This window comes from Heteronotia binoei, chromosome 6 (genome assembly GCF_032191835.1).
Source record: "Heteronotia binoei isolate CCM8104 ecotype False Entrance Well chromosome 6, APGP_CSIRO_Hbin_v1, whole genome shotgun sequence".
NCBI lineage: Eukaryota > Metazoa > Chordata > Lepidosauria > Squamata > Gekkonidae > Heteronotia > Heteronotia binoei.
The window spans coordinates 108,429,720-108,456,079 of NC_083228.1; the positions used below are offsets into that span (position 1 = coordinate 108,429,720).

The following is a 26,360-nucleotide window of genomic DNA, read 5'->3' on the forward strand; positions in this document are numbered from 1 at the left end:
GTGTTCTTCACCACAGGCACAGAAATTATATTCACAATTGCTAGGAACCATGAATCCATATATCTGGTGCAGCCGCCACACACTATGTGAGAACAAGGGACTTAAAACACTGTATTCTAGCAATGATTCCATTATTGGGCGGTTGCAGTTTTGACCATTATGTCATCAATAAAAGGAAGAAGCTAGACGTCATCAGGCAACCGCCTGACTACCAACTCAATTGTCAATTTACTGTGTGAATTTCTACTCATCTTTGTTTTTCCATGGAAATTGTTTTTAACTTGAAATCCACTTTTTGCACTGTTTTTAGTATACCTTGCCATAAATAGTTGGTTTAAACTGGCATTTGCAAGTATAAAAAGATTATTTAGCATTGCTCTAATTCTGTAATCCTAGTTTTGAAAACATTTAATTTGTCCCCTCCCCATGTTAACAGTGATATTTGCACACATGCACACACACACACACACACAAATGAGAGTTCAGGCAGCACACTGGGTTGCCATATCAATCCAAACTGGTGTCTGACAGTATAGGAACAAATACCACAATCAGGAAGTGATGGTGAGAGGAAAGGAGAGCTCAGCCAGTTAGAGTTGCCAGGTCCCTCCAAAGCATCCATTTCCTCCAGGGAAACTGATTTATGTAGTGTGGGGATGAGCTGTAATTCATGGGGATCCCCAGGTCCAACCTGAAGTCTGACATCCCTAGGAAGTAGGAAGTAAAGCAGAGATGGAGCCCAAGAGGGGAAGTGGGGACAGGCAGAGGAGGAAATGCATTTTCCCCTTCTTCACAAGTCTTGGCAGGTCCATCTGTCCTACATTACAACAGATCAAACACAGAGGCTGGGATTAAAAGAACTACCTAGGCAGCTCAAGGGCCTTCATACACCTGAAAGAAATGTTTACTTCCCCTCACCCTACAATAGGAGAACCTCCTGCTTTATCAAAACGTACTTTGGAAACTCCTATTAATTCAAAACCAGTTTGTCATGTGGTAGGTGGGTGATGCTTCAGAAATGCAAAACCACACTCCTGTGGCTACACCAAACCAATTCCACAGGGTTTTTTTTAGTTCTTCTCGGCAGAATGTGGAATTTGAGATTTTTGGCATTCAAATATAATTCAGACCAGTTTGTTAGTTTACTACAGTAATCACGAGATACACGTGACACCATTATTAAAAGATGACCCTTTATTCAGCAATAATGAAACATTATAGCAAAACATATCATAAAAATTTATTCTAGAAGCACAGTATTATAAGAAAGCCAATTAATGCTGAAAATTATTTTTTGGGGAAAATATTCGTAACTCTATTTTGTGTCCTGCCTTTATTCCAAGGAACTAAGAGCAGTATACCTGGTTTTCTGTCTGCTCTGCTTCATCTCCTCAACAGCCCTGAGGTGCAGGTTAGGTTGAGACAGAATGGCTGAGCCAAGGCCACCCAGCAGAATCTATGGCAGGAGAGGGAGCTGAATCTACAGGTGTGTTCACACTGCACTAAATAATGCATTTTGCAACTAAATTTCTACTGCGTAAGAATATTAAAAACCCAGTTGCAAAACACGTTATTTAGCTTAGTGTGAATGCACAGATCTGTTCCTAGTTCTTGTCTGTCCATTTTTGTTGATTTTTTTTTGTCTAATTGGAATTTTTTGCTGTCTAGTTATAGCTGACTTATAGCAACCCTGTCGGAAAAGTAAACAAAAACAGATGGGATCCTCCATAATTTTAGCATTGTCTCAAAATGAAATAAAAGCTGTTAATAAAAATCACACAAGATACATATACACTGGGTCACTGATTTCATTTTTAAAAGCTAAGAAAAAAGGAGAACACCTAATTAATAAACTTTAAATGGATTCCCATTTTTAAAGGTATGATGATATATTTTTCATTAAGGCAAATATGGATCTTTGTAAAAACAGCATTTCCCCACCCCCTACCCCTTTGGGTTCTGTTTCTGTACAAAAGCATAAGCAATGCAGATCCTATGAATTTAGGGGGAGGTATTTGTGAATTTTCTGCATTGTGCAGGGGTTTGGACTGGAGGTGCCTTCCAATGCTATGATTCTATGGAATCCATACAGTGATCTATTCCAGCCTGTCTACCCCTGTGGAGCTATTTCCCAGAGCTTCATGCTGAGGCATCCATGATTAAATCAGAGTGTGTGCTCTAACAAACAACAGCAGTGAAGATGTCCACCCATTTCTTCTAACATTCTGTCATTTTCAGTCACATCAGAAATTGATTTTTAGATGTTGCTTCCCCCCTCCCTTTGATGCTAGTACCCCAATGCACAACCATCAGCTCGAGGATCAGATCCAGCCCACAACACCTGGTTAGCAGAAGCTAGATTTCTCCCATGTCTCCACCAGTCTCCTTTGGTGATAATCTGACCTCGTCCAAACATGCTCCTGCTGTGCCCAGTTACAGGCGTCATGACAGAGTGGCCCCTTGCTCTCAGTTCTTTTGTGACGTTCTGTGGGATACCATCTTCCAAGAATACATGCCATGAACCTTCTATATAAAATAACAGAGTTGACATTGTGAATATGCATCATCATCTGACCCAGATAATATTTGTTTAAAACATTTATTTGTGCTGCCTTTCTCCTTTGAGAAACTTAAAGTGGCTTACAATATACCGGTAAATAAATGTTATAAAACACACACCAAAAAATTATAAAATACATAAAAGCCACAGTTTAAAAACCTGAATTAGAATTGCCAATAATAAAAGCTAAATGAATCATATGCAATCTTAAACAAAAACTGGCTTCAGATGCCTCCTGAGGATCTACAATGAGGAGGCCAGCCAGGTACACTTCCCCTGGGCCAAGTAGATGCTCTGCCAGTGAGCCAAAGCCCCTTCCCACAGTATCTCATAAAACCAACAAAGTCCTCTGGTGACTTACAGGCTATTTCTGCATGTGTATGGAGTGACTTATGGAAGCATATAACAAGAAAGTTGGTTAGACTTTAACACTGCACCCATAAGCACGTATCATGTCTACTTCTTCATATGAAGAACAGGGGTGGGGAAAGGTATTTTTATACAAAATAGTGTATAAGGCAAAGGAAGCTAACTCAGGAGACATCCTCACTGCACCTTGATATGTCACTGAACTGCTTGAAGCATTTTGTTCCCAGTGTAGCCCTAATTCCAGAACCCAGCTTGGGAGAAAAATGCTTTACACAATAGAGCTCAGTGAGGTGAGGTGGGTAAGCACAGGCTTTAGTTCTCCTCACAGAAAAGCTTAAAATCTATGTTCTTGCCTCACACTCCAGATTACAATCTGCCCCATGCTCCATTTTACACCTAGTGGGTGGATATTTTAATAAACACATATGGATGCCCCTAACATGTCTAATTCTGCCCTACGACAGTCTGCATACAAATTGACCAAGAACCAAACTACATAATGTGAGAGATCCATGCCTGTATTCTTTAATAGTAAAAACTATTCATCAGCAGGTGCTCTGCATCAGGGCCACTGTACTGAAGGAAGCTGTATTGTTTTTCTTAGTGCCATTCCCCCAATAGCAGTCAGTTTCCAGAGCTATTATCATCCCTCAGCTGGAGGGGCTGGGGGTACAATATTAGTCTCTGTTGTCGTACCATGGCTGATAGCAGTTTGGGGAAGGGGGCATTGCTATGGGGAAAGAGGTACGAAGGAAAGGGTTGACCTTCCTCCTATCTCAGTACTACAGACATAATCCAAATCCTCCCTCCCACTTAACTTTCTTTTTTAACCTTAAAAAAATTTCCAGAGATCCCATTAAGGACCTCTCACGTAACCTATAGTATGACTTTTTACTAAAAGTCATACTATATGTTACATGAGAGGTCCTTAATGGGACCAAATCACTGCTTTGATTTCAATTGTTTAGCAGAGTTCAAATGTGATAAACAGCATTACTATTATTGAGGGAAAGGGAAAAAAACTGAATCCATCTTTAAAAAAAAAAAAAAAGTTCAGTAGAACCTCTCTTATCCTAATCTGTTCTGATCAATCTCCCCAGGTAACAAAAATTTCACAGCATCCATAGCACCAGGGCTTTTTTTGAACAGGAATGCAGTTCCAGCTGGCTTGGTGTCAAGGGGTGTGGCCTAATATGGGCTTCTCCCATAAAACAATGGTGGCATCAGGGGGTGTGGGTTAATATGCAAATTAGTTCCTGCTGGGCTTTTTCTGCAAAAAAAAAAAAAGCCCTGCATAGCACTAAGTATAACCAGCATTCCAGTTTCTACAGATGCCTAACCACACATTTTGAGATATTTCCCTAAATATTAGTTGAATTTTAAAAACAGGTTTACCTTTATTCTTGTATTCTACATAAACACGAGCAGCATCCAAGGCCTGCTGTGGATTCATCCCAAATTCCAACATGTTCAGTAGTACCTTTAGGAACACAGAGAGGGAAATGGAATGGGGTAAAAGAACTAAGAAGAGGCAAATTTGTTTCAGAATCCCATTGCACCAATAGGGCCCTCTGAACGGCCAAACCCGGAGCTTTTTTTTAGCAGGAACACCTTTGCATATTAGGCCACATCCTGCTGATGTAGCCAGGGCTCATATTACAGGACCTACTATAAGCTCTTAGAGGTTTGGCTACATCAGGAGTGTGTGGCTTAATATGCAAAGGACTTCCTGCTACAAAAAAAAAACCCTGGCCAAACCTAACTGACCCTCCTCTGCCCCACCACTGACCATCTTATTGCTGCATCTCTGCTTCCTGGGGGATCCACTACCACCACCACCTAGTCCATGTATTAGGCAGTGTTGGCCAAGCAATGCGCTTGAGTAGCAGCAGCTGTCGCACCCTGCTCCCAGTAATTCTGGAGCTCATTCCCCAGAATAGGGGGTGCCCTGTGTATCAGTAGAAAGGAAAGCAATTCACAATATGGGATCACCAACCAGACTTGTCCTTGTAAAATGAATACTGAATTAACAGATACTGGATGAATATATACTGAGTCAGACAACCAGTTCATCAAGCACAGTATTGCCTACTCTGAGTAGGAATGCCCAGAACCTGCCATTTCTGTTCACGTCCTGCTTACAGGTCACAAGCAGGGAACCAATTTGCGTTTTGGTTGCTCGTGAATGTGGGAAATAGTTCATGCACGCACATTCTCACACAACCTTATTGCAGTCTCAGCCTCCTCCCTGACCTGTCATTGTTCCATGTTGCTTGGCAGCCAACAGTTTCAAAAACTATCAATAAACCAGTCAGGCAGACAGTGGTAATACTGTTGGGTTTTTTTAAGTTTTACCATTTGTTGCTGTCTGGGTTGTTCCACTTGTGCATTTTTGTAGAGTTTCATGGGAGTCATAGATAAATGATGCCAGGGGAAAGAGAGAGCTAACAGCATCCATGACCAAGGGAAGAGTCAGTTTTACCCACTGCACAGGTGCAAAAGCAGCCATGAGGCAGGACTGAAGTGCCACCATCACAGCTATTGCACAGCCACAAAGCTGTTTGGCAACTGACTGATTCAGACAGTGGCAAGGCAAGGAGATACAACATTTGACTCACAAGTAAATCCAAAATAATAAAATAAAAATAAAATAAATTTTAACCACAAAGTTTGCAGCATCTCTTGCTGAGACTGATTACTTAGGATCTGCAGAGGAAAATATCCTTTAACTGGAGATGTCCTCTAACTAGAGACTGAACCTGGGACCTTCTGCATCCAAAGAACACCCACTGCCACTGAGCTAATGCCTTTCCCTTATTGTTTCACTGTAGCTATATCATAGAGCTAGGAGTCTCCTTGCCAGAGGTCATTGCTAGTAAGAAACAGCTGAAAATGAGTAATATTTTAGGTTCATTATGTCAGAAGTGGTAAAGGTAATTGAGGGGCACACATTGCTGCACTGAACCAATTTGACAAAACAGGATATGTAAAGAAAAATGTCCATGAAACGCTTCTCAATTCTACAAATTAATTCAAAATGTATACATGCATGTGGCTGAGAGCCAGCATGGTGTAATGGTCAAGAATGGCAGATTCTAATGTGGAGAACTGGGTTTGATTCCCCACTCCTCCATATGAAGCCTGCTGAGTGACCTTGGGACAGTCATAGTTCTTCAGCTCTTTCTCAGCCCCACTTATTTCACAAGGTGCCTGTTGTGGGGAGAGGAAGGGAAGGTAATTATAAGCCACTTTGAGACTTCTTAAGTGTTGTGTCCTAGGTTCAAATGGAGAACTGTTACTTTTGGAGGGAACTGTTACTTTGGAGGGAAGCTGAACAAGCCAAGCTTGTACTCCACACCAGGGTTCCAGAGAAGGCCTAAGCATGCCCAATCAGGGGAAGGATTGAAACATAAGTAGCCAATCAACATCTAGGCTCATACTGTACCCTGATAGGCCCTTAGGCCTCTGTAAATAGCCAATCCATGTACATAGTTAAGGTCCAATCAGAAGGGGGCAAGAATTGTATAAAAGAGCGGGGGGTTTGAATAGAGCTCAGTGTGTTAGTGTTACTAAAGTAAAGCTTGCTGAAATCACTCTCCGACTCTGGTCTCTTACTGCGCCGACCCCAGTACTTTACACTGGCGACGAAGGTGGGATGCCAGTAAGAACCAGCAACAGAACCAGGAACACGGAAAGGTGGCTAAATCCAAGCCATCTGGGTCCGCACCTCCGCTCTGCGCACACCCCAGCTCGCAAGCCGCCCAGACACGCTGCCAAGAATGGAGGCTCCAGCCAACCTCCTACAGCCCTTTAGCATCGATCGCCCCGAGCTGTGGGACTCATGGGTCGAAGGCTTCCAGTCATACCTGACCTTCCAGAAGATTACAGAGACTACCATGCAGAGAGCTCTGCTTATCAGTACGTGTGGCACAGAGACCGTGGACTTAGCCAGGGCTCTTCTCCAACCCAGGAAGCTCTCAGAGACGCCGGTGGACAACATCATCAGCGCTCTGGAGAAGTATTTCCAGCCCCAGCCAACCAAGCTCACCCGGCACTGGGACTTCCGACAAAGGACACAGAAGGCAGGCGAAACCATGATGGCGTTCTTGACAAGCCTGCGCCGGGTGGCAAGCCGATGCAGTTTCGCAGACCTCAACGAAGCCCTTCTCGACCAGTTTGTATGGGGCTTGAGGGACGAAAAACTAGTACAGAAAATCCTGTCCCTCTCCGAGTGCGACCTAACAAAGGCAATCGATGTGGCCACCAGCTGGGAGAAGGGCAGATCAGCAGAGCCACGGCTGACAAGACAGGCTGCGGCACACCAGATCAACCCTGAACCATCTACAGAGGACTCAGACGAGGACAAAGCTCTACAAACCGGCTATCGTTCAGCAGGAAGGAAGACCACCCATGCCCCACAGGGCATGAGACACAAGACACCACCTGCATGTGCAAGCTGCGGGGGCCAGCACGAGCGAAAGACCTGTCGATTCCGGAATGCCACCTGTCGACTCTGCAACAAGGAAGGCCACATCGCCTGTGCCTGCAGATCCACATCCCGAGCACGCGTCCCGCAAAGATCTGCGCACTCCGAAGGCCAGCCAGACTTCGAGACTGACGCTCTCCATGCCCACACATACCCGGTACAGTACCTACCCTCGCCAGTCAGGCCCTCCAAAATCCGGGTCAATGTAGGGATCGGGGGGGTGCCCTGCCAAATGGAGGTGGACTCTGGGTCAGCATCATCTATTATAGCAGCAGAGACATTTTTTAAAATCCCCACCAGGCTGAGGCCTCGTCTCAGGGACCCAGGGTTTACCTTAGTGGTCTTCCAGAAGAATAAGGTGCCTATCTTGGGAGTGGGCCCGGTCCCAGTCCAATACAAGGGGTTCAAGGGCCAGCTACAAGTGCTAGTGGTCAAGAACCACCTTACAAACCTTTTGGGTCTCGACTGGTTCAAGCCCCTGGGAATAGAGATCAGGGGGGTCAATAAGACTGTCGGAGTGGACTTTAACAAGGTTTGCGAAGAGTTCCCGGCCGTTTTTGATGGCACCTTGGGCTGCTACACGGGTCCCCCGGTTACACTACACCTCGACCCCACAGTGCGGCCTATTAGGCTTAAAGCGCGGCGAGTTCCATTTGCGCTCAAGCCTAAAATTGAGGAGGAACTGGATAAACTGATTGCACAGGGAATACTAGAGCCTGTCACCCACGCAACCTGGGAAACTCCCATCGTGACTCCAGTCAAGCCCAGTGGGGAGGTGCGGATTTGTGCAGACTATAAGTGCACCCTCAACAAGGCTCTTCAGGCCCACGCATACCCTGTGCCCATCGTCAGCCACGTTTTAGCCACCCTAGCCGGCGCAAAATTTTTTGGCAAGTTGGACTTGGCCCAAGCTTACCAACAGCTGCCGGTGGATGAGGCCACGGCCAACGCCCAAACAATTGTGACCCACCGGGGGCCCTTTAGAGTAAAGCGGTTGCAATTTGGCGTGAGTGTGGCTCCGGGGTTGTTCCAGGAACTCATGGACTCTCTTTTAAAAGGACTTCCCGGAGTCACTCCATTCTTCGATGATGTGCTGATCGCTGCAGCCTCGCCTGAAGAATTCGCCGCCCGCCTTAGAGGAGTCCTACAACGTTTTGAAACAGCCGGCCTCAAGGTCAAACGGGAGAAGTGCCTCCTGGGCGTGGATCGGGTGGAATTCCTGGGGTTCTCCATCGATGCCCAGGGGGTCCACCCCTCCGACGCCAAGCTGCGTGCCATCAGAGATGCTCCAGCGCCCACCAACAAGCAAGAACTCCAGGCCTTCCTCGGCCTCCTAAACTTTTATCATGCTTTTCTCCCCCACAAGGCAGCGGTGGCTGAACCCCTGCACCGGCTTCTTGACAAGAACCGACCCTGGGCGTGGGGCCGCCAGCACGCTAAAGCCTTCCAGGATATCAAGGGCCTCCTGATGTCCAACTCCGTCCTTGCCCATTTCGACGAGACCCTGCCCTTGGTCCTTGCATGCGATGCATCCCCTTATGGCGTGGGGGCAGTTCTGGGCCACCGACTCCCTGATGGGACCGAAGTCCCTATCGCGTACTATTCGCGGACCCTCTCGTCGGCGGAGCGGAACTATGCCCAAATCGACAAAGAAGGGTTGGCAGTTGTGGCCGGCGTCAAAAAATTTCATGATTACATCTACGGCCGGCCCTTTACCCTCTATACGGACCACAAACCCCTCTTGGGCCTCTTTGCATCAGACCGGCAGACCCCTCAGGTGTTGTCCCCACGGGTCCTCCGTTGGTCCATTTTTCTAGCCGGCTACACTTACACCCTAGTGCATCGCCCGGGCAAGGCAATGGGCCACGCTGACGCCCTGAGCCGCTTGCCCTTGCCTGATGTGGATCCCGATCCAGCCCCGGCTCATCAGATCCTACTGATGGACATGCTTCCGGACAGGCCATTGCTCGCCCGCGACGTTGCTGCCCGCTCCGCTCGTGATCCAGTCCTCTCCCGTGTCTTGGACTGGGTGGGGAGGGGGTGGCCCAAGGGCTCGACTGGGCCGGAATTTACTCCGTTTGCAGCCCGGAAAGATGAACTATCCACCCACAAAGGCTGCCTACTATGGGGCAACAGAGTCGTCATCCCCAAACCCTTGCAAGACCAAGTGCTTAGAGCCCTGCACGAGGCACACCCGGGCATAGTCCGCATGAAGGCTCTCGCACGGAGCTATGTCTGGTGGCCCGGCCTCGATGCAGAAATTGAGGCTTGGGTTAAAAGGTGCCCGACATGCCAGGTGTCAAGGCCTGACCCCCCACGTGGCCCAGTGCAACCATGGGAATCCACCAAAACCCCCTGGTCAAGACTGCATATGGACTTTGCTGGCCCCTTCCATGGGCGGACTCTACTCATACTAGTGGATTCATACTCCAAGTGGTTGGAGGTGGTCCAGGTGCCCTCGCCATCATCGCAGGCGACCATCACGGCTCTGAGGGCCATCTTTGCAACCCACGGGTTGCCGGAGACCATCGTCACCGACAACGGTACAGCATTCACGTCCGCAGTATTCCAGGACTTCTTAGCCAGGAACCTCATCAGGCACATTCGCTCTGCCCCATTTCATCCAGCCACCAACGGCCAGGCAGAGCGGATGGTGCGCACGGCAAAGGAGGCCTTGAACCGTCTGGGCCCCTCAGACTGGCCAAAAGACTTGGCGTGTTTCCTAATGGCCTACCGGACCACACCCACCGCCTCCACAGGTCGCAGTCCAGCCGAACTCCTCATGGGCCGCCGCATCACCACCCTGCTGGACAAGCTGCACCCTGACCGAGCCCCAGACAGGCGACCGGCGCCGGAACACCTTAAAGCCCCTAGAGGGTTCTACCCAGGTGAGACAGTGTGGGCACGGAACTATGCCACCACTGGCCCCGCCTGGCTCCCTGGAAAGGTGGACCACGTCACCGGACCGGTCTCCTATGCAGTGACCTTGGAGGGTGGACATCTCCTGAGGCGACACATCGACCAACTCCGTGGTCGCCTGCCTGCCGGGGAGCCAAGGTCAGAGGCTCCAGATCCGGACAACGTAAGTCCCCGTGAGCCTGACACAGAACAGGGTTCCATAGAGCCCGCTTCGGCCCAGCAGGAGGAGACCCCCGACCGCGCAGCTGAACCCAGGTCTCCCGGGGCCGCCGTCCCAGATGTCTCCAGCTCTGCAGCCGCGGAACCACCAACCGAGTCGGAACGCCCAGTCCCCTCGGAGCTCCGACGCTCGACACGAGACCGCCGCCCTCCGGCATATCTCCAGGACTATGTCACCTGATAGCTGGAACTATGGGGGGAGGGGTGTTGTGTCCTAGGTTCAAATGGAGAACTGTTACTTTTGGAGGGAACTGTTACTTTGGAGGGAAGCTGAACAAGCCAAGCTTGTACTCCACACCAGGGTTCCAGAGAAGGCCTAAGCGTGCCCAATCAGGGGAAGGATTGAAACATAAGTAGCCAATCAACATCTAGGCTCATACTGTACCCTGATAGGCCCTTAGGCCTCTGTAAATAGCCAATCCATGTACATAGTTAAGGTCCAATCAGAAGGGGGCAAGAATTGTATAAAAGAGCGGGAGGTTTGAATAGAGCTCAGTGTGTTAGTGTTACTAAAGTAAAGCTTGCTGAAATCACTCTCCGACTCTGGTCTCTTACTGCGCCGACCCCAGTACTTTACATTAAGACAGAGAAAAGTGGGATATAAAATGCAATTCTTCTTTTTCTTAGGTTTAATTTTTATATATTTGCATCATAGAATTTGAAAGTGTCTTCTCACAAATCCCTCTTCTAAAACCATCAGGTGCCTACCTGAACATGTCCTTGGGGCTGCATGAATCCACCCATCACACCAAAAGAGCACAAAAGTTCTCCTGACTCTGCAGCTGTTGCCAGAGCAGGTATAATTGTGTGATATGGCCGCTTGTTAGGTGCCAGGCAGTTTGGGTGTTCAGGATCTCGTGAAAAACAGAAGCCTCTGTTCTAAAAAATGAATAAGCAAACTCAATAAAAACCAAAGACTCTCAAAATGCAACCCAAAGGGGGCTGCATAAACAAAAAGCAAACTTATTGAGCCTGCAGGAAGTATGGGGATTTTGAAAAAGAGAAGTGGGCACCACTGGGTGCTGGGGAGGCATGCCAGGAGTTTTGATTCCCCAAGTACAGGGGTGGGTTTCATTCTTGTCCCCTCCACCATATGTATTTCTAAAGCACAATTTTAATTTGATCTGCATGAAAGGGTTGCGGGGTGGAATGGCCGATTTTCATTTTAGAACTGCTCAAGAAAACTTACGTTACTACCTGAAGCTACCCACCCTTACTAATATCAACCCTGCTGAAATAAATTGTGGGTGGATGGTCTTTGTTACCATATGTAAGACAGAGCCAGTTCATGTGCTCCAAACATGAATGGATAATGTAATTTGTCTCACACATCTCAGAGCTGTTTCAGCACTTTAAAAGATGGTGGGGGGGGGGGATCACCAAGTCCCACTGCACTCTATGATCAGGATCAGGCCCTTGCAGCAATTTAGACTCTAAAATTTATTTATTTATTTTATTTCACTTATATCCTGCCCTACTCCGCAAACAGGCTCAGGGCAGTTTACAAAAAGATAAACAATTGTAACAGGAACTCCTTTGCATTTTAGGCCACACACCCCTGATGTAGCCAATCCACCAAGAGCTTACAGAGCCTACTGTAAGCGCCAGGAGGATTGACTACATCAGGGGTGTGTGGCCTAATATGCAAAGGAGTTCCTGCTACAAAAAAAGCCCTGAATAAAACATTTAAATCAGTAAAACAATAATTAAATATAAAACCCCATAATTTATGATAGCAGAACAAGATGGCTGAACAAACTCACAAAATTTCCAAGAGCTATTGCATGTATGCCTGGTGGAAACACCATTTGTAAGATGGAATATATAGACAAGAAACACCATTTGTAAGATGGAATATATAGGATGAAATAAGCAGGGAAAGCCATGTCCAGGAACCCGCCTCCTCAACCAAAGGCCTGGTGGAACAACTCTGTTTTATAGGCCCTGCAGAACTGTAATAGGTCCCACAGGGCCCTGATCTCCCTTAGAGAGTTCCACCAGGCTGGAGCCATGGCTGAGGAACCCTGGTTGAGGCTTTGGGGCAAGGCACCACTGGAAAGTGTTGTTCAGAAGAGCACAAGACTTGCTGGGGGTTATACAGGAAGAGTATAATGTCCTACAGATAGTATGGTTCCAGCCTGTATAGGGTTTTAAGGTTAATATCAGAACCCTGAACCAGATCCAGTATTCAGCTGGCAACCAATGCCATAAAATGATGACAAATCTCCTTCTGAGGTAAGATCTGTTCCCACACTTAAAATCTTCTACAACTTGGTATAGTTTAAAGTGAATTTTAAAACAACGTTGTTTAAATATGCTGAATCAGAGTCCAGAATTAATAATATGTGCCAACCCCTCTCACCTTACCCACAAAAGGTCAAAAATATTTTCTTACTTGCAATGTAAACCCACATCCTTCAGGTACCAGCCCCGTGCCAAATCCCATGTAATTGCTGTTAACAAAAGAGCAGGCATTGCCTTGACCATCTACCACAGTGAAATAGACTGTGTCACTTCCGACTGAGAAAGGATTTCCATGATTAAGGTTGTAAGTAGCTCTGCACAGAAACAGAACAAAGTCCTAAATCAAAATTTCAAGTTTCACTTTCCAAGCAAACCTGGTTCACTCTACAGGAGTAGTGAAGTGAAGTGAATAGTTTATTGTATGTGGCCATTGGCCGTTACAATATAAAAGCACATTATAAAAAACCCAATATAGAATTTACATTCAAAATACCAAGCTTAAAAACCAAGTCTTGTTAAAACTGTATGGCGCTTCTAAAATTCCAAGCATGCAATGTTTAAAATAGTTAAATAATATTAACTATGCTGAACTACAGAGTTCAGTGTGATGCATTACTAGGAGCCACCTTGGATCTAACTTTTCCAGCTGCAAGTGCAAAGAGTGCTACCCTACGAGAGACCAAAGGATTCATATCTGACAGTAGGAAAATCAGCTTTTCACTCTACAGGAGTAGTATTCTCAAAAGTACTGTGATCGATTACACCATGTTTGGAGAACAGCAATCTGTTTCAAGGAAGCATAGCAATGACCAGCCAGATGTTTCCGGAAGCCCATGAGCAGGGGCCTATCATTAGCAGCCTGAACCATTTGCTTCTTCCCCTTTCTCTGTCAGTCAGAGGCACTTTGGCTGTGAATAATTTTTTGGACCAGAAGCTTATTGCCCCTGAACACTGAAGTTCCATCTGTCATGGCTGGTACCTTTAGACAGATCTGTTCTCCAGGGGCTGTGGCTCCATAACAGTGTGTATGTTCTGCATGCAGAAAGTCCCAGGTTCATTCCTGGGCATCTCCAGTTAAATGATTTCAGAGACATTAAGAGTCTTTATGCTCCTGAGTTAATCAGACTAGACAATATTGAGCTCAAGGAACCAATGGTCTCACCTGGTAAGAAGTACACATGGTGTACGTTCATGATAAAAGGCAAAAGGTATAACAACCAAAAACTAAATACAGGCAGTCAGTACGCTTATTAATAACATTAAAGAATTCCAACAAAAGTGTCAGTTGCCTAGTTCAGTGTTTGTCAGTCATCCCTCACCTTTGGTTTCACTGACTAGAACTCTGGAAGATGGAACAGTTTTGCTGTACACTAGAAAATTGGGCAGAATACTGCCTTTGTTTTTCCTTGTACCTTTAAGAAAACTAGCCAGTGGCCAACAACAGATCATTTAATTATGTGCTATTTGAAGAGATAGTGTTGTATCTGCCTCAAATCTAACATTAGTTGTCAACCCTGAGCTGCTGCATAACAAGCAGGGAATCTGCAAGGACTTAAGGAGGGGAATCTCATTTTTTTCTGTCTCTTTTCTCTCAGTATTTCATCTTTCCTGCAAACCCCCATAGCCTCTCCCCTTTTCCTATTTCCTTCCTTCTCTAGTGAGTAAATCACTCCCTATTCTGTCAAGGCTAGGGAAATCAATTGCAGTTTGAGGAGATGTACTGCAACTGATCAACTGGAATTAAACATTTACATCCCTGATGCTTAGAGAGACCACTGGATCAAAAACAAAAATCAGTATATATGCAGTGCCCCAACCTCCCAGACCACATCAATGAACATCAAGGGCATATATAAAATGTTTACAGCAGATGTTTCACATTTCTGAGACTCCCTTCTTCTGAAAACTAGCTCAGTTTGCATAAGCAGCACACCAACATCACATGGTTTAATTGTCCCTGGGTTGTTTAAGTGGTGTATGAATTTTAAACACAGGCTGGGAATCACTTATCCTTGCCAGTCTGAAAGCCCTCCCTAATCATTGGCTGAGCAGCAGCAGTACCACTGAAGTCACAGCTCCGGCTGAATTTACTAAACTGCCTCACTAAACTAGTGACGTCATTGTGCAGGATGGCATGGGGGGGAGAGCAATGGGCGGTGCACAAGAGTGCTGCCGTGCCACCGCTTTCCCCCTGCACCGCCTGGCTGCTTTCAACCCAAAAGCACCACACTCTTTGTTAGTTAAGAACCAACATCGTTTTTCCTATAGTTTCCCCCAGCCCCTTCCACTTTCTAACCCTGAAACTTTCCAGATTTTCTATAAGAATATTATTTAGGACATAAATCATTATAAATCTCAAAAGGAAAAAAAACCCCTAATTTTTACACTTCATACTAATATATCACAATGTAAAATGAGTTATGAGTTCCAAACATCTAGGGGGGCTTTAGATTTATCAAACAGAAGCCCTCCCCGCACTGTACCACATACAACTGTGTGATACTGCCTGGAGGTCAGATCTTCAAAAGAAAAGAAGTGTTCTGTAGGGCATGCCTCAGCCCTTAGGTGTGCTCAAAGTAGCTCTCTGGATCCTGGCCACATCAAATAAACTAGGACTGTAATTTATGTAAACAAAGACTGCAGCAATTTTTTTTCAAAGAAAGCTTTGGCTAATAGTATTAGACAAAACAGACATTGTTTCACAGATCAGGATCTGAACTATGATTATGCTAACAAGTTTTTTAAAAGCAAACAAGTAAAGAGACCTCACCTCTGTAAATCGATTTGCTGGGAACAGTTTCTGGCATAAGATTTTGAAAGGAGCTCTGTTGTTGGAACAGAAACTTGTACTGGATCCGCACAGAACCAGAAAGCATCAGAAAAACTGATTTTCAAAGCTTCAATTAGAACATGCAAATAATTAGCAGTATTATGATCCATTTCTAGAAACAGAAAAAGAAGGCACGATTTATTACTCCTGAATGTATTTCATCCATGGAAATACAACTTGCTAAAATTGCTGCTAGTAATATAAATGTTATAAATGTGGATTCCTTCTAACATGCAGATCTGCTCCCTCAACTGTAACAACTGTAATGGTCTTCTACAACTGAAGCAATTTCCCCATCAAATTTTATTATGATAGTACTTGTCCTGAAGTCTGAATCATTTAAGTGCAGAGTAAATGCAGAGAACAAGTTTAGTGTAGTGGTTAAGTATGTGGGAGAACCAGGTTTGATTCCCCACTCTTTCACTTGCAGCTGTTGGAGTGGCCTTGGGTGAGCCATAGCTCTCGCAGAGTTGTCTTTGAAAGGGCAGCTTCTGTGAAAGCTCTCCCAGCTCCATCAACCTCACAGGGAGTCTGTTGTGGAAGATAAAGGAGATTGTGAACTGCTCTGAGATTTGGAGTGGAGGGCATGATATAAATCCAATATCATCATCATCATCAATCATCATTATCATGTAAAGAGGGGGAGGACTTGCTAAGAGACCCCTCAGATGAGGAAAAAACTTTGCAAATTTAAAGATGTGAATCTCAGTCTCAAGAACAGGAATCAACAGCTTTTAGAGAAGAAACACATTAAAAATAAGAAAAGATTATTGAAATGGCAGGTCATTGCTTTCAGGGAAGGGGCAAGCTTGCATTGTTTCTTTGTTTCAACCGTTATTTCATTTAATTTTTAAAAAGTTTCAAAATTATAAAAGGAAAGTATAAGGGAAATAATTCAAAATAATTGAGGTGCAGACTTCAGGGCTCCGTCATCTTGGCTTCAGAGGGGCTTGCAGATCGTCTCTCTGCAGCAACTCTGAGTCTGGCTGTTGGAGGGGTGTCACAGAAGTGATACCCCATAGAAAAGCCCGAAAGAGGCTTTTTCTTCGCCATGGGATTTTTACGGGGAGAGAGGAGTTCAGCAGCGGCTGCCTCTGTGTTTCCTGTATGTCCTAAAGCTCCGCAGTCATGAAAGCTGGCATACCAGCAAAAAAGAACTCCCGACCGCTTTCTTGCTTTCGTTTTCTCCATTACATCTTTGAAGTAGTGTTTTTCTACTCCTAAAGTGATGATTCTACTTAACAAGTAGGTGCGTTTCTAATTCTATCCCCTGATGGGTCACTTTGCATGACAACGAGAGACTATCTCAAAAGAACAAGAAGAGGCCTCCGAATGTTATGAGCAGTCTTAACTATTTAAATTGGATTGAACACAATTACTAAAATTGACCCGGATTATAATTGGACATATACTAAAGAGATTATTATGAGGTTGCAAAAGATCTGAACACAAAGGAGATATATTCTAGAGAGATCTGTCTCTATCGCCGGACTGTACTTGAAAGAATGGCATTTAACAAGCTGATTTAAGAGACTGAGTTTTGTTATTAGAGAAAAATGGCACTGCTTAGCAAAATGTCTCATGAAAAAGATAATTGCTCAAATATCATTTCTTTGAAACGAGATCTTGTCTCATTTATGCAGCTTATTAAACACCAAGTGAGTTGTTTTATGCTGAAAGCTAATGAAATTGCAAATCTACAGGGTTTGAGTGCTAAAGAGAGTGTGCTGATGGCTGTGAAATTGGAAGGGGGAGGTGATACGCTTCAAAATAAACAAAGGAAAATTAAGATGGTCTCCTATGTCACAATTTTAAAACCAGACCGGAAATCAAGACACAGTGGATGTAGGCTGAGAGGGGAAAAATGTTGCTGAATTCTTCCTCCCGAGGTTGAAGGGGCAGGCCATATTGAGAAGAGAAAAGATACACTCCAATCAACAAATCAAAATTTGGAAAGTTTTTTGGAAAAAGGATCTTGGACTTTTTCTTTTATTTTTGTGAATGGCTGGACATGGAACTCTGACTAGGAAGTGGTATATGATTTTAAAAGGCAAACTGTAATTAAATGGGCTGACTCAGATGTAATATGGATGCAAAAATTAAAGGAACTTAAAAGTCTCTAACCTTTGGGAAGAAGGATTTTTGAATTTGGGGTCTCTTTTTCTTTGTGGACAAATAAACATGTGACTATTAATAATGAACAGATATTTTATTTCTAAAGAATAAGGGAGATTTTGATGAAGTAAAAGAATTGGTAAAATTGTGTTTAAATATACAGTCAGTTTGGATTAATGTTAATGAGTGTAGCTAACATATTTCTTTATATAGTAGATGTATTTACAGTATGTCAACTTAGTGAGATTGCTTATACTGATGTAAAAACTGGATTAAGGGTTGGAAAGGTAGCATAACTGCTGGGTAATCTGGAAGATTTGGTAACTTGGTAGATTTGTTTTTAATGTTATTTGGAGAAATGGTATAGACTGAGAAAGACAAATTACTCAGTTGTATCTTATGTAATTTGCTAAGGATAAAGAAATGATTGCTAAGGATAAAGAAATGATTTGTTTTTAATGTTATTTGGAGAAATGGTATAGACTGAGAAAGACAAATTACTCAGTTGTATCTTATGTAATTTGCTAAGGATAAAGAAATGATTGTATATGCTTGTTTTAATAAGGATTTTGTTATATCAGCAATCTAATCTGTGTTTATAATAGGTTTATAATAGAAGAGTTTTAATTAAGAAGCCAATTGGAAATATAATTTATTATTGTTAGCTAGTGGATTGGATGGGTCACGTGGGGGGTAAATTAAATAACTATTAGATTAAGTAATTATTAGATTAAGTAACTATCAGATTAAGTAACTATTAGAATATTAGTGGGTAATTTACTTACTGATAGGCCAATTGGAGGTGGGAGGGTTGAGAGGAGACACAGTCAGTGGAGGAGCTGGTGGCACCAGTGAGAGATGATTGGTCTGGGGATTCCGGTACTCCTGGGGAGGGGAAGGTATGACGGTGGGAACAGGCAGAAATGGAAGGGAAGGAGATCGAGACGAGATAGTGCTCGACCACCTTCCAGCCTGCGTCCCATCCCGATGGTGACAGGTAGTGGGGCAAGGCGAGATTACTCGCCTCCGTCACTGGTGTTATGTAATGCCAGGTCCATTAATAATAAGACCTCTATCCTTCGGGAATTCCTGCTTGAGCAGGACATGGACCTGGCATGCGTGACCGAGACCTGGGTCTGCGATGGGGAGACCGTAGCTCTCTCCCAGATGGCGCCCCCGGGATACTCGGTCTTTCACCAGTCGCGGACTAGCGGGCGGGGGGGAGGGGTGGCCCTGTTCATTCGAGAGGTTTACTCCTTCCGGGCCCTCCCGGCTCCGGAGATCAAGGGCATTGAATGTGCCGGCCTGGCGTGGGATGTTGGGGAGGGGTTGGCGATCTGGCTGGTGTACCGACCGCCTAACGCACCGGCCAGCGCCTTACTATCACTGATGGAGGTCGCAACAGGATGGGCATTGAGGCACCCGAGACTTTTGATTCTGGGTGACTTCAATGTCCATGCCGATGACGTGACCTCCAATCAGGCGATGGACCTAGTGTCTTCCATGGCGACACTAGGACTCTCCCAAGTAGTTACGACACCCACTCACCAGGCCGGTCACATGTTAGACTTGATCTTCGCGTCGGGAGTTCTAGTGGACGATCTTGCTTCTATAGCGGTGCCATGGTCGGATCACTATGCCCTCAAGGCTCGTGTGGACGTCCCACTCCAACCCCGTTTGGGCGGCGAGCTTATTTTAGCTCGCCCGCGGAGCCTGATGGACCCGGAATGGTTCCTGACGGCTCTGCGGGATCCCTGGCCCCCTGGCGATTCCCTCGATGACCTGGTGGAGTCCTGGAATAATAGGCTCACCGGAGCCATCGATGAGATCACGCCTAGGCGTCCTCTGCGCCCTCATTCAAGGCCGACACCCTGGTATAACCAGGGGCTGCGTCGGCTGAAACGGGGACTCAGACGACTAGAGAGGCAATGGCGGCGTACTCGAGACGAAGCGACTCGAACATCTTATAGAGAGGTTATGAAGTCCTATGAGATGGCAGTCAAGGCCGCAAAGAAAACTTACTTTGCGGCGGAGATTGCGTCCGCAATTTCGCGCCCGGCACAACTGTTCAACACAATCCGGACTCTTACAACGCTGCCACAGGGCAGACCAAATTTCAATGAATTGGAAATTGGCTGTGAGGCTTTTGCGGATTTTTTTGCGGATAAAATCGCATCGCTCCGTTCCGACTTTCCTGCCATATTAGATACAGTTAGTGGACCTGAGGCTCCGTGCCTGTCTTCGGATCGTGTCCTGGACGGCTTCGGCGCGCTCAGCCTGGAAGAAGTTAACAGGATCCTCCTATCTGCACGCCCAACAACTTGTAAATTGGACCCATGCCCCTCCTGGCTTATTAAGACCTGCCGGAGGGAGCTAAGATATCCTATACGGGATATCATAAATAGATCCCTACTGGAGGGGCATTTTCCATCAGCGCTCAGAGAGGCGGTGGTCCGCCCCCTCTTGAAGAAAACAACGTTAGATCCGACCGAATTGGCACACTATCGGCCGGTATCGAATTTGCCCTTTTTGGGCAAACTTATCGAGAGGGCAGTGGCGTTGCAGCTACAGAGTTTCCTGGAGGACGCTTCTATCCTTGACCCCTACCAGTCTGGTTTTCGCCTGGGCCACGGGACGGAGACGGTGCTGGTCGCCCTGGTGGATGACCTTCAGCGGCATCTGGATCAAGGCGGCTCGGCGGTGCTGATGTTGTTGGACCTATCGGCAGCGTTCGATATGGTCGACCATCGGCTTCTGGCGTGCCGCCTTGCCGACGCAGGGATTCAGGGGTTGGCCTTGCAATGGTTTTCCTTTTTCCTTGACGGTCGGGGACAAAGGGTGGCGATTGGGGAGGAACTGTCCCGGAGACACACGCTTGACTGCGGGGTGCCTCAAGGGGCAGTGCTCTCCCCGATGTTATTTAACATCTACATGCGCCCCCTTGCCCAGATTGCCCGAAGGTACGGGCTCGGGTGTCATCAATATGCTGATGACACCCAGCTCTATCTGCTTATGGACGGCCGGCCCGCCTGCGCCCCAGAAAATCTGGACCGAGCGTTACAGGCAGTGGCTAGGTGGTTTAGGCTGAGCGGGCTGAAGCTGAATCCGGCGAAGACAGAGGTCCTGTGCCTGGGTCGCTGCGGCCCGGGAGGGGAAATCCCCCTGCCAGTTTTTGACGGCGCGCCGCTAACAGCGTCGGGCAGGGTCAAGAGCCTGGGGGTGCTGTTGGAGCCTTCACTGACAATGGAGGCCCAGATAGCAGCCACTGCCAAGTCCGCGTTTTTTCACCTTAGGCGGGCGAAGCAGTTGGCCCCCTTCCTGGAACGTGACGACCTGGCAACAGTGATTCATGCTACGGTCACCTCGAGGTTAGACTACTGTAATGCCCTCTACATGGGGCTACCCTTGTGCCGGACCCGGAAACTGCAGTTGGTGCAGAACGCTGCTGCCCGGCTGTTATTAGGGCTCCCAAGACGGGAGCACATTCGGCCGGGGCTCCGGGATCTGCACTGGCTGCCGGTAATATTCCGAGTCCGGTACAAGGTGTTGGTCATTACCTTTAAAGCCCTATATGGCCTAGGACCTGTCTACCTTAGGGACCGTCTTTCCCCACACGTTCCCCAGAGAGTACTACGCTCGGGTTCACAAAACCTGTTGGTAGTCCCCGGGCCAAAGGAGGCCCGTCTAAAATCCACCAGGGATCGGGCCTTCTCAATAACGGCACCTTATTGGTGGAACCAGCTGCCGGAGGAGGTGCGGGCCCTGCGGGACCTAGGGCAGTTCCGCAGGGCCTGTAAGACAGCCCTCTTCCGGCAGGCCTATAATACTGACTGACAAGGAAATCTTTTGGATGGAACGAAATGCATCTGTAGACCGCCGGTTTTATCTATCTTGTTTTTATTAATTTATGGTTTTAATTCTACTTGTAAGTGTTTTAAATTGTAGTATTAAATTATTATGTTGTAAGCCGCCCTGAGACACTTCGGTGTGAAGGGCGGGGTATAAATTCCAATATAAATAAATAAATAAATAAATAAATAAATTAAGTGAAATTAGATAAAATTGGCGTTGAGATAGTTTTGAAAAAAAATTCTTTTTTTTTAACTTGTTGTACTTATTTGTGTTTAAGAAGAATTGCTTAAATTCATATTGCTACTACTAGTTTTTTAAAAGAAATTTTTCTTTTTCTTTTTTTCCTGTAAATGGAAGAAAGGAAGGAAAAATTTATGGAGATTTTTATACTTGTAGGTAGAATGATTTGAGTATTTTATTGGGAGATAGAATCATAATTGGTATGTACTGGCTTTTGTTTCTGTTTTCCCCATTCTGTTAATGCCCTCCCCCCCCCCTTTATGCATTCTCTGCAATGCTTCTTTCTTTTGTAGTTTAAATCAATAAAAAATTATAAAATTGTAAATAATTGAGGTGTAATGACAAGATACTGTTTATCCGACATGTAGTTTGCAAACCAGAGTTTGCTGTTACCTCGGAACCATGTCTGTGTCTTATATTCAGTGATGAACTAACACTTCCCTTATCTGCCCACAACAGTAATTATAATACAAACACCTCGATATGCTTACAGGTTGTATCTCTAGTGGCTGATTTAGGCTTTTCCCAACTATATGTTGAAGCATTACCAAACTTCTGACTCAAGAAAAGACGGCATAACAAAACAAAACAATCAAGATGATCATGAGCTACAAAAGAGATTGTCTGTACCTCTGAAAAGATTATTCCTTTATGTGACACCTATGAAGACTGACATACTGTCAAGGAACACTGGACTATATGGAATTGGACAATTTATTGTTTTACTGTTAGATGGTAATTTAAATACTGAACTGACAGCAGGCCGCGTATAACATTTACTGAATTTCCAAAGCATAATTTAAAAAAAAAATAATTTGGTAAACATTTGTTAAATGTTTATATCAAGCTTCCAAAGATTAGAATGAACAGTTACCACAGTCACTGTTAGAGAACTTTGTCATTTTACTCCATACAATGCTGCAGCAGGAAACACAAACAGCTAACACTTTCAGCTCTTCCATATTACTGCTCCAACATGTGTCAGCAAATCAACAATGTTTTTGAACAAGTAAATGACTTACAGAAACTTCTTATTCAAATTGGATTTGGTGGCAGGCTTTTCTTTCCCTAAAAGTGATTCATCTGGCAGTTTATTTCCCTTTCTGGATCTAATTTTTTTTTTTACAAAAAACAGCAGACACTTAAGATGTTCAAATGAAATATACCTTTCATATTGAAATTTTCTAAAATGTTCAGGGCTAACAATGCTGTGATTCCTTGTCCATTGGGAGGGATTTCCCAAACATTTACACCCTGCAAAAGAAAATTCTGACATTTTATACTGAACATCTGCAATGATGCAATGAAAAAGAGTATCTTTCCAAACACACTAGTAATTGTCTATATCAGGGGTGGCCAACGGTAGCTCTCCAGATGTTTTTGCCTACAACTCCCATCAGCCCCAGCCAGCATGGCCAATGGATGGGGCTGATGGGAGTTGTAGGCAAAAAAACATCTAGAGAGCTACCGTTGGCCACCCCTGATCTATATGAATGTGTTTGTTGTATCACTGGATCAAAACCAACTTAATTATATTACTTCTTTAACATGCAAATAACAATACTTAAATAGAAATTGATTCAGGGTAGTATGTATTACAATTACTGCACCTGAAAGCTATTATTTTCTGTCCCTGAAGTCTTTCATACAAATGCCAGCTTCTTTTAGCTCTAGCTCCTAAATCTTAAAAACTAAAGTCCAGAACTCTCTCTATGCACAACAGGAAATCCCATCATTTGCCCTGGGATAACAGTGGCATCTGCTGGAAAGATATATTTCAGAAATACCTTACTAGAATGGAAGTAATAGAATTTAGTTCTATTTAGCAGGACTAAGGTCAATGCACAGCTAGCAATTTCTAAGTAACACATGTATGTTCAACTGAACATCATATGCTTTAATTTTTTTGTTTAAACACATTGCTCATTGCCAGGTACATGTGCGCTCCCAGAGTGACTAATGTGCTTATTGCTAGGTCTGGGTTTAGAAAGAGACTATTCTTGGCAGTATTGAAAGCTATGGTTGCAATTTGGCACACCTTGGCTAATAAATGGGTATTAAGAGTCTCCTTTGCTTAAGTGAGAACTCCAGCATCACAATTCCTAAGATCACACTGGTGACCCATGCACTCATCATTCTCAAAATTGCTCTGGGCTTGTCACCAATGAGCAAGGATAAACTAGCCGGATTCAAATATGTACCAGATTTGGAAAAATGCCATAACTTTACTGCTACAAAGTAATGAACTTTGGGCACTTGAAATGGACTACATATTTTAGGAGCAATGAGCCTTCCATTAAGTGAGAAATCTTAACTTTGGCAGAAGAATACAACCCACTATCAGTCATCTCTCCTCTATACTGAACTGAGAATAACAGGTTGACAAACAGATGAAAGGTTACAACAATTTGTTGCTGCACAGAAGCTTTAATAAGGCAACTGAGAATTCAGAATACAAACAAACAAAACCCTGCAAAGTCAGATAATTTAGACTTCTAAATATAATAATGGCTAAACTGTAGGAGAAGAAAAAAATTCCACACAGTCAGTTTGCTGGGCTGTACTGGATTTAATGTGGATATGCCCTTCAGGCCTGCGCAGAGGAATTTTTTAGGTGAAGCGCAGTGTGCGCGGTAATGGCTCCACCCTTTCACCTGGGGGTCATCTGCCATGGCCCAGTAAGCCGGGACGCCGGCAGCGAGTCCTCCAGGTGGTAGGTGTTACATTAACGAGCTCTATCTGCCCGGGTTTGATGTTAGAGTTTCCCTTCTCTTAGGCTGGCAAGGTTGGTGGGCCCAGCCTGCCCATCCGGTTATACCGCCGGACATTCGGTCGCACCATGACGTAGCAAACTCTGTGAAAACGGGGGGGACCAGCGAGAAGGTGTTGCTACGGATGCAGTAATGCAGGAGAGGCCATTGCAGTGACCATCTGCCAGGCATAGCCAGACAGTGACCACGCGGCATTCACTACACCGGGAGAGGAGAGGCTATGTATTGCGCATACACTTTCCCTGGGGGGGGTAGGATTCCCAGAGGGAGCCCACCCCCCCATCTACGGCTCCGAATCGTGGGTTTTATACCGTCATCACCTGCGACTCCTTGAGCGCTTTCATCAGCGCTGCCTTCGCACCATCCTCAACATCCACTGGAGTGACTTTGTGACCAACACTGAAGTCCTCAAGCGGGCGGAGGTTACCAGCATCGAGGCACTGCTGTTGAAGACGCAGCTGCGCTGGGCAGGGCATATTTCTAGGATGGAAAACCACCGCCTTCCCAAGATTGCCCTGTATGGCGAACTCTCCACCGGCCATCGAAATAGAGGGGCACCAAAGAAGAGGTACAAGGACTCCTTGAAGAAATCCCTTAGCACCTGTCACATCAACCATCACCAGTGGTCTGACCTAGCCTCAGGTCGCAAAGCATGGAGGCACACCATCCACCAGGCTGTCTCTTCCTTTGAGAACGCACGCATAGCTGGTCTTGAGGACAAAAGGAGATTGAGGAAGAATCGCACTGCTACAGCACCAACCCTAAATCAGACTTTTCCCTGCAGCCGCTGTGGCCGGACCTGCCTGTCCCACATTGGTCTTGTCAGCCACCAGCAAGCCTGCAGCAGATGTGGACTATTGCACCCTTCTTAAATCTTCGTTCGCGAAGCCAAGCCGAGAGAGAGACTGGATTTAAAGTGAGTCAGCCTGACTGTAAACAGTTTGCACATAAATTGCAACTAAACTCCAGGTTTTAGAGAAATTACATTGTTCTTCAATTGCAACTAAACTCCAGGTTTTAGAGAAATTACATTGTTCTTAAATACAGCTCCCGTATACAGTTCATTCCCTTAAAAGCTAACTAACTAACTTAACTTAAAAGCTAATTAAGTTAAACCCAAGTCTAGTTTCTTGTGCCTGTATATGTGCAGTGAATAGGCCTGGGAAGACAGTATGGTGTGGCAGACAATCTACAGACAGAAAACCAGAGAAAAACAAAACAGACACTATGGAACAACGTGAGGAGGGAATCCCAAGGATAACTTGGCAAGGAAAGCCCAGTTTCTTTCCAATCTTGGCTATGGAACTGGAAGTTTGCTTTGAATTTTCAGGAGAAACACAATAAATAACACAACACCCTCTTTTGTGGAAACTTATGTGGGTGGAGGAAAGAGAACACAAAAGTTGGGCAAGGATTCAGAGTATTCTCTCAATTCTTCTTTCTTTTTGTCTTGAGTCCCAGTTCAACAGTGTGCCTGGAAATTTCCCAGTTTAGCAGACATTAATTAAGTGTATGCCTCAGTGTCCTGCTGAGGGCTTTGAGTTTGTAATGCTAAATAGCCAACTGCTTCAGACAATGGAGCAAACATAGGTGACAATAAATGTTAAATTCTAACCTCACAACTTTCTGGGAAATCTTTAGAATTTAAGGTGCTATTAAACCTGATAAGCTTTTGCAGGGCTTTTTTTTTTTTAGAAAAAGCCCAGTTGGAATGTGTTTGCATATTAGGCCACACCCCCTGATGTCACCACTGTT

The 26,360-nt window shown here is 45.2% G+C and overlaps 1 protein-coding gene across 1 annotated transcript in view; it reads right to left on the minus strand.

The window, feature by feature from the left end:
- Nucleotides 1–2,280: 2,280 nt before the first annotated feature.
- LOC132573383 (glutathione hydrolase-like YwrD proenzyme) overlaps nucleotides 2,281–26,360 on the minus strand; it is a 45,408-nt gene continuing 21,328 nt past the window's right edge. Inside the window, exons 6-11 of the mRNA XM_060240886.1 lie at nucleotides 23,001–23,088; nucleotides 15,568–15,739; nucleotides 12,949–13,111; nucleotides 11,262–11,432; nucleotides 4,325–4,409; nucleotides 2,281–2,526 (exon numbers count right to left, since the gene is read on the minus strand). Coding sequence (XP_060096869.1) covers nucleotides 2,288–2,526; nucleotides 4,325–4,409; nucleotides 11,262–11,432; nucleotides 12,949–13,111; nucleotides 15,568–15,739; nucleotides 23,001–23,088 — 918 coding nt within the window. The 3' untranslated portion in view covers nucleotides 2,281–2,287. The remainder of the gene's footprint in view (nucleotides 2,527–4,324; nucleotides 4,410–11,261; nucleotides 11,433–12,948; nucleotides 13,112–15,567; nucleotides 15,740–23,000; nucleotides 23,089–26,360) is intronic.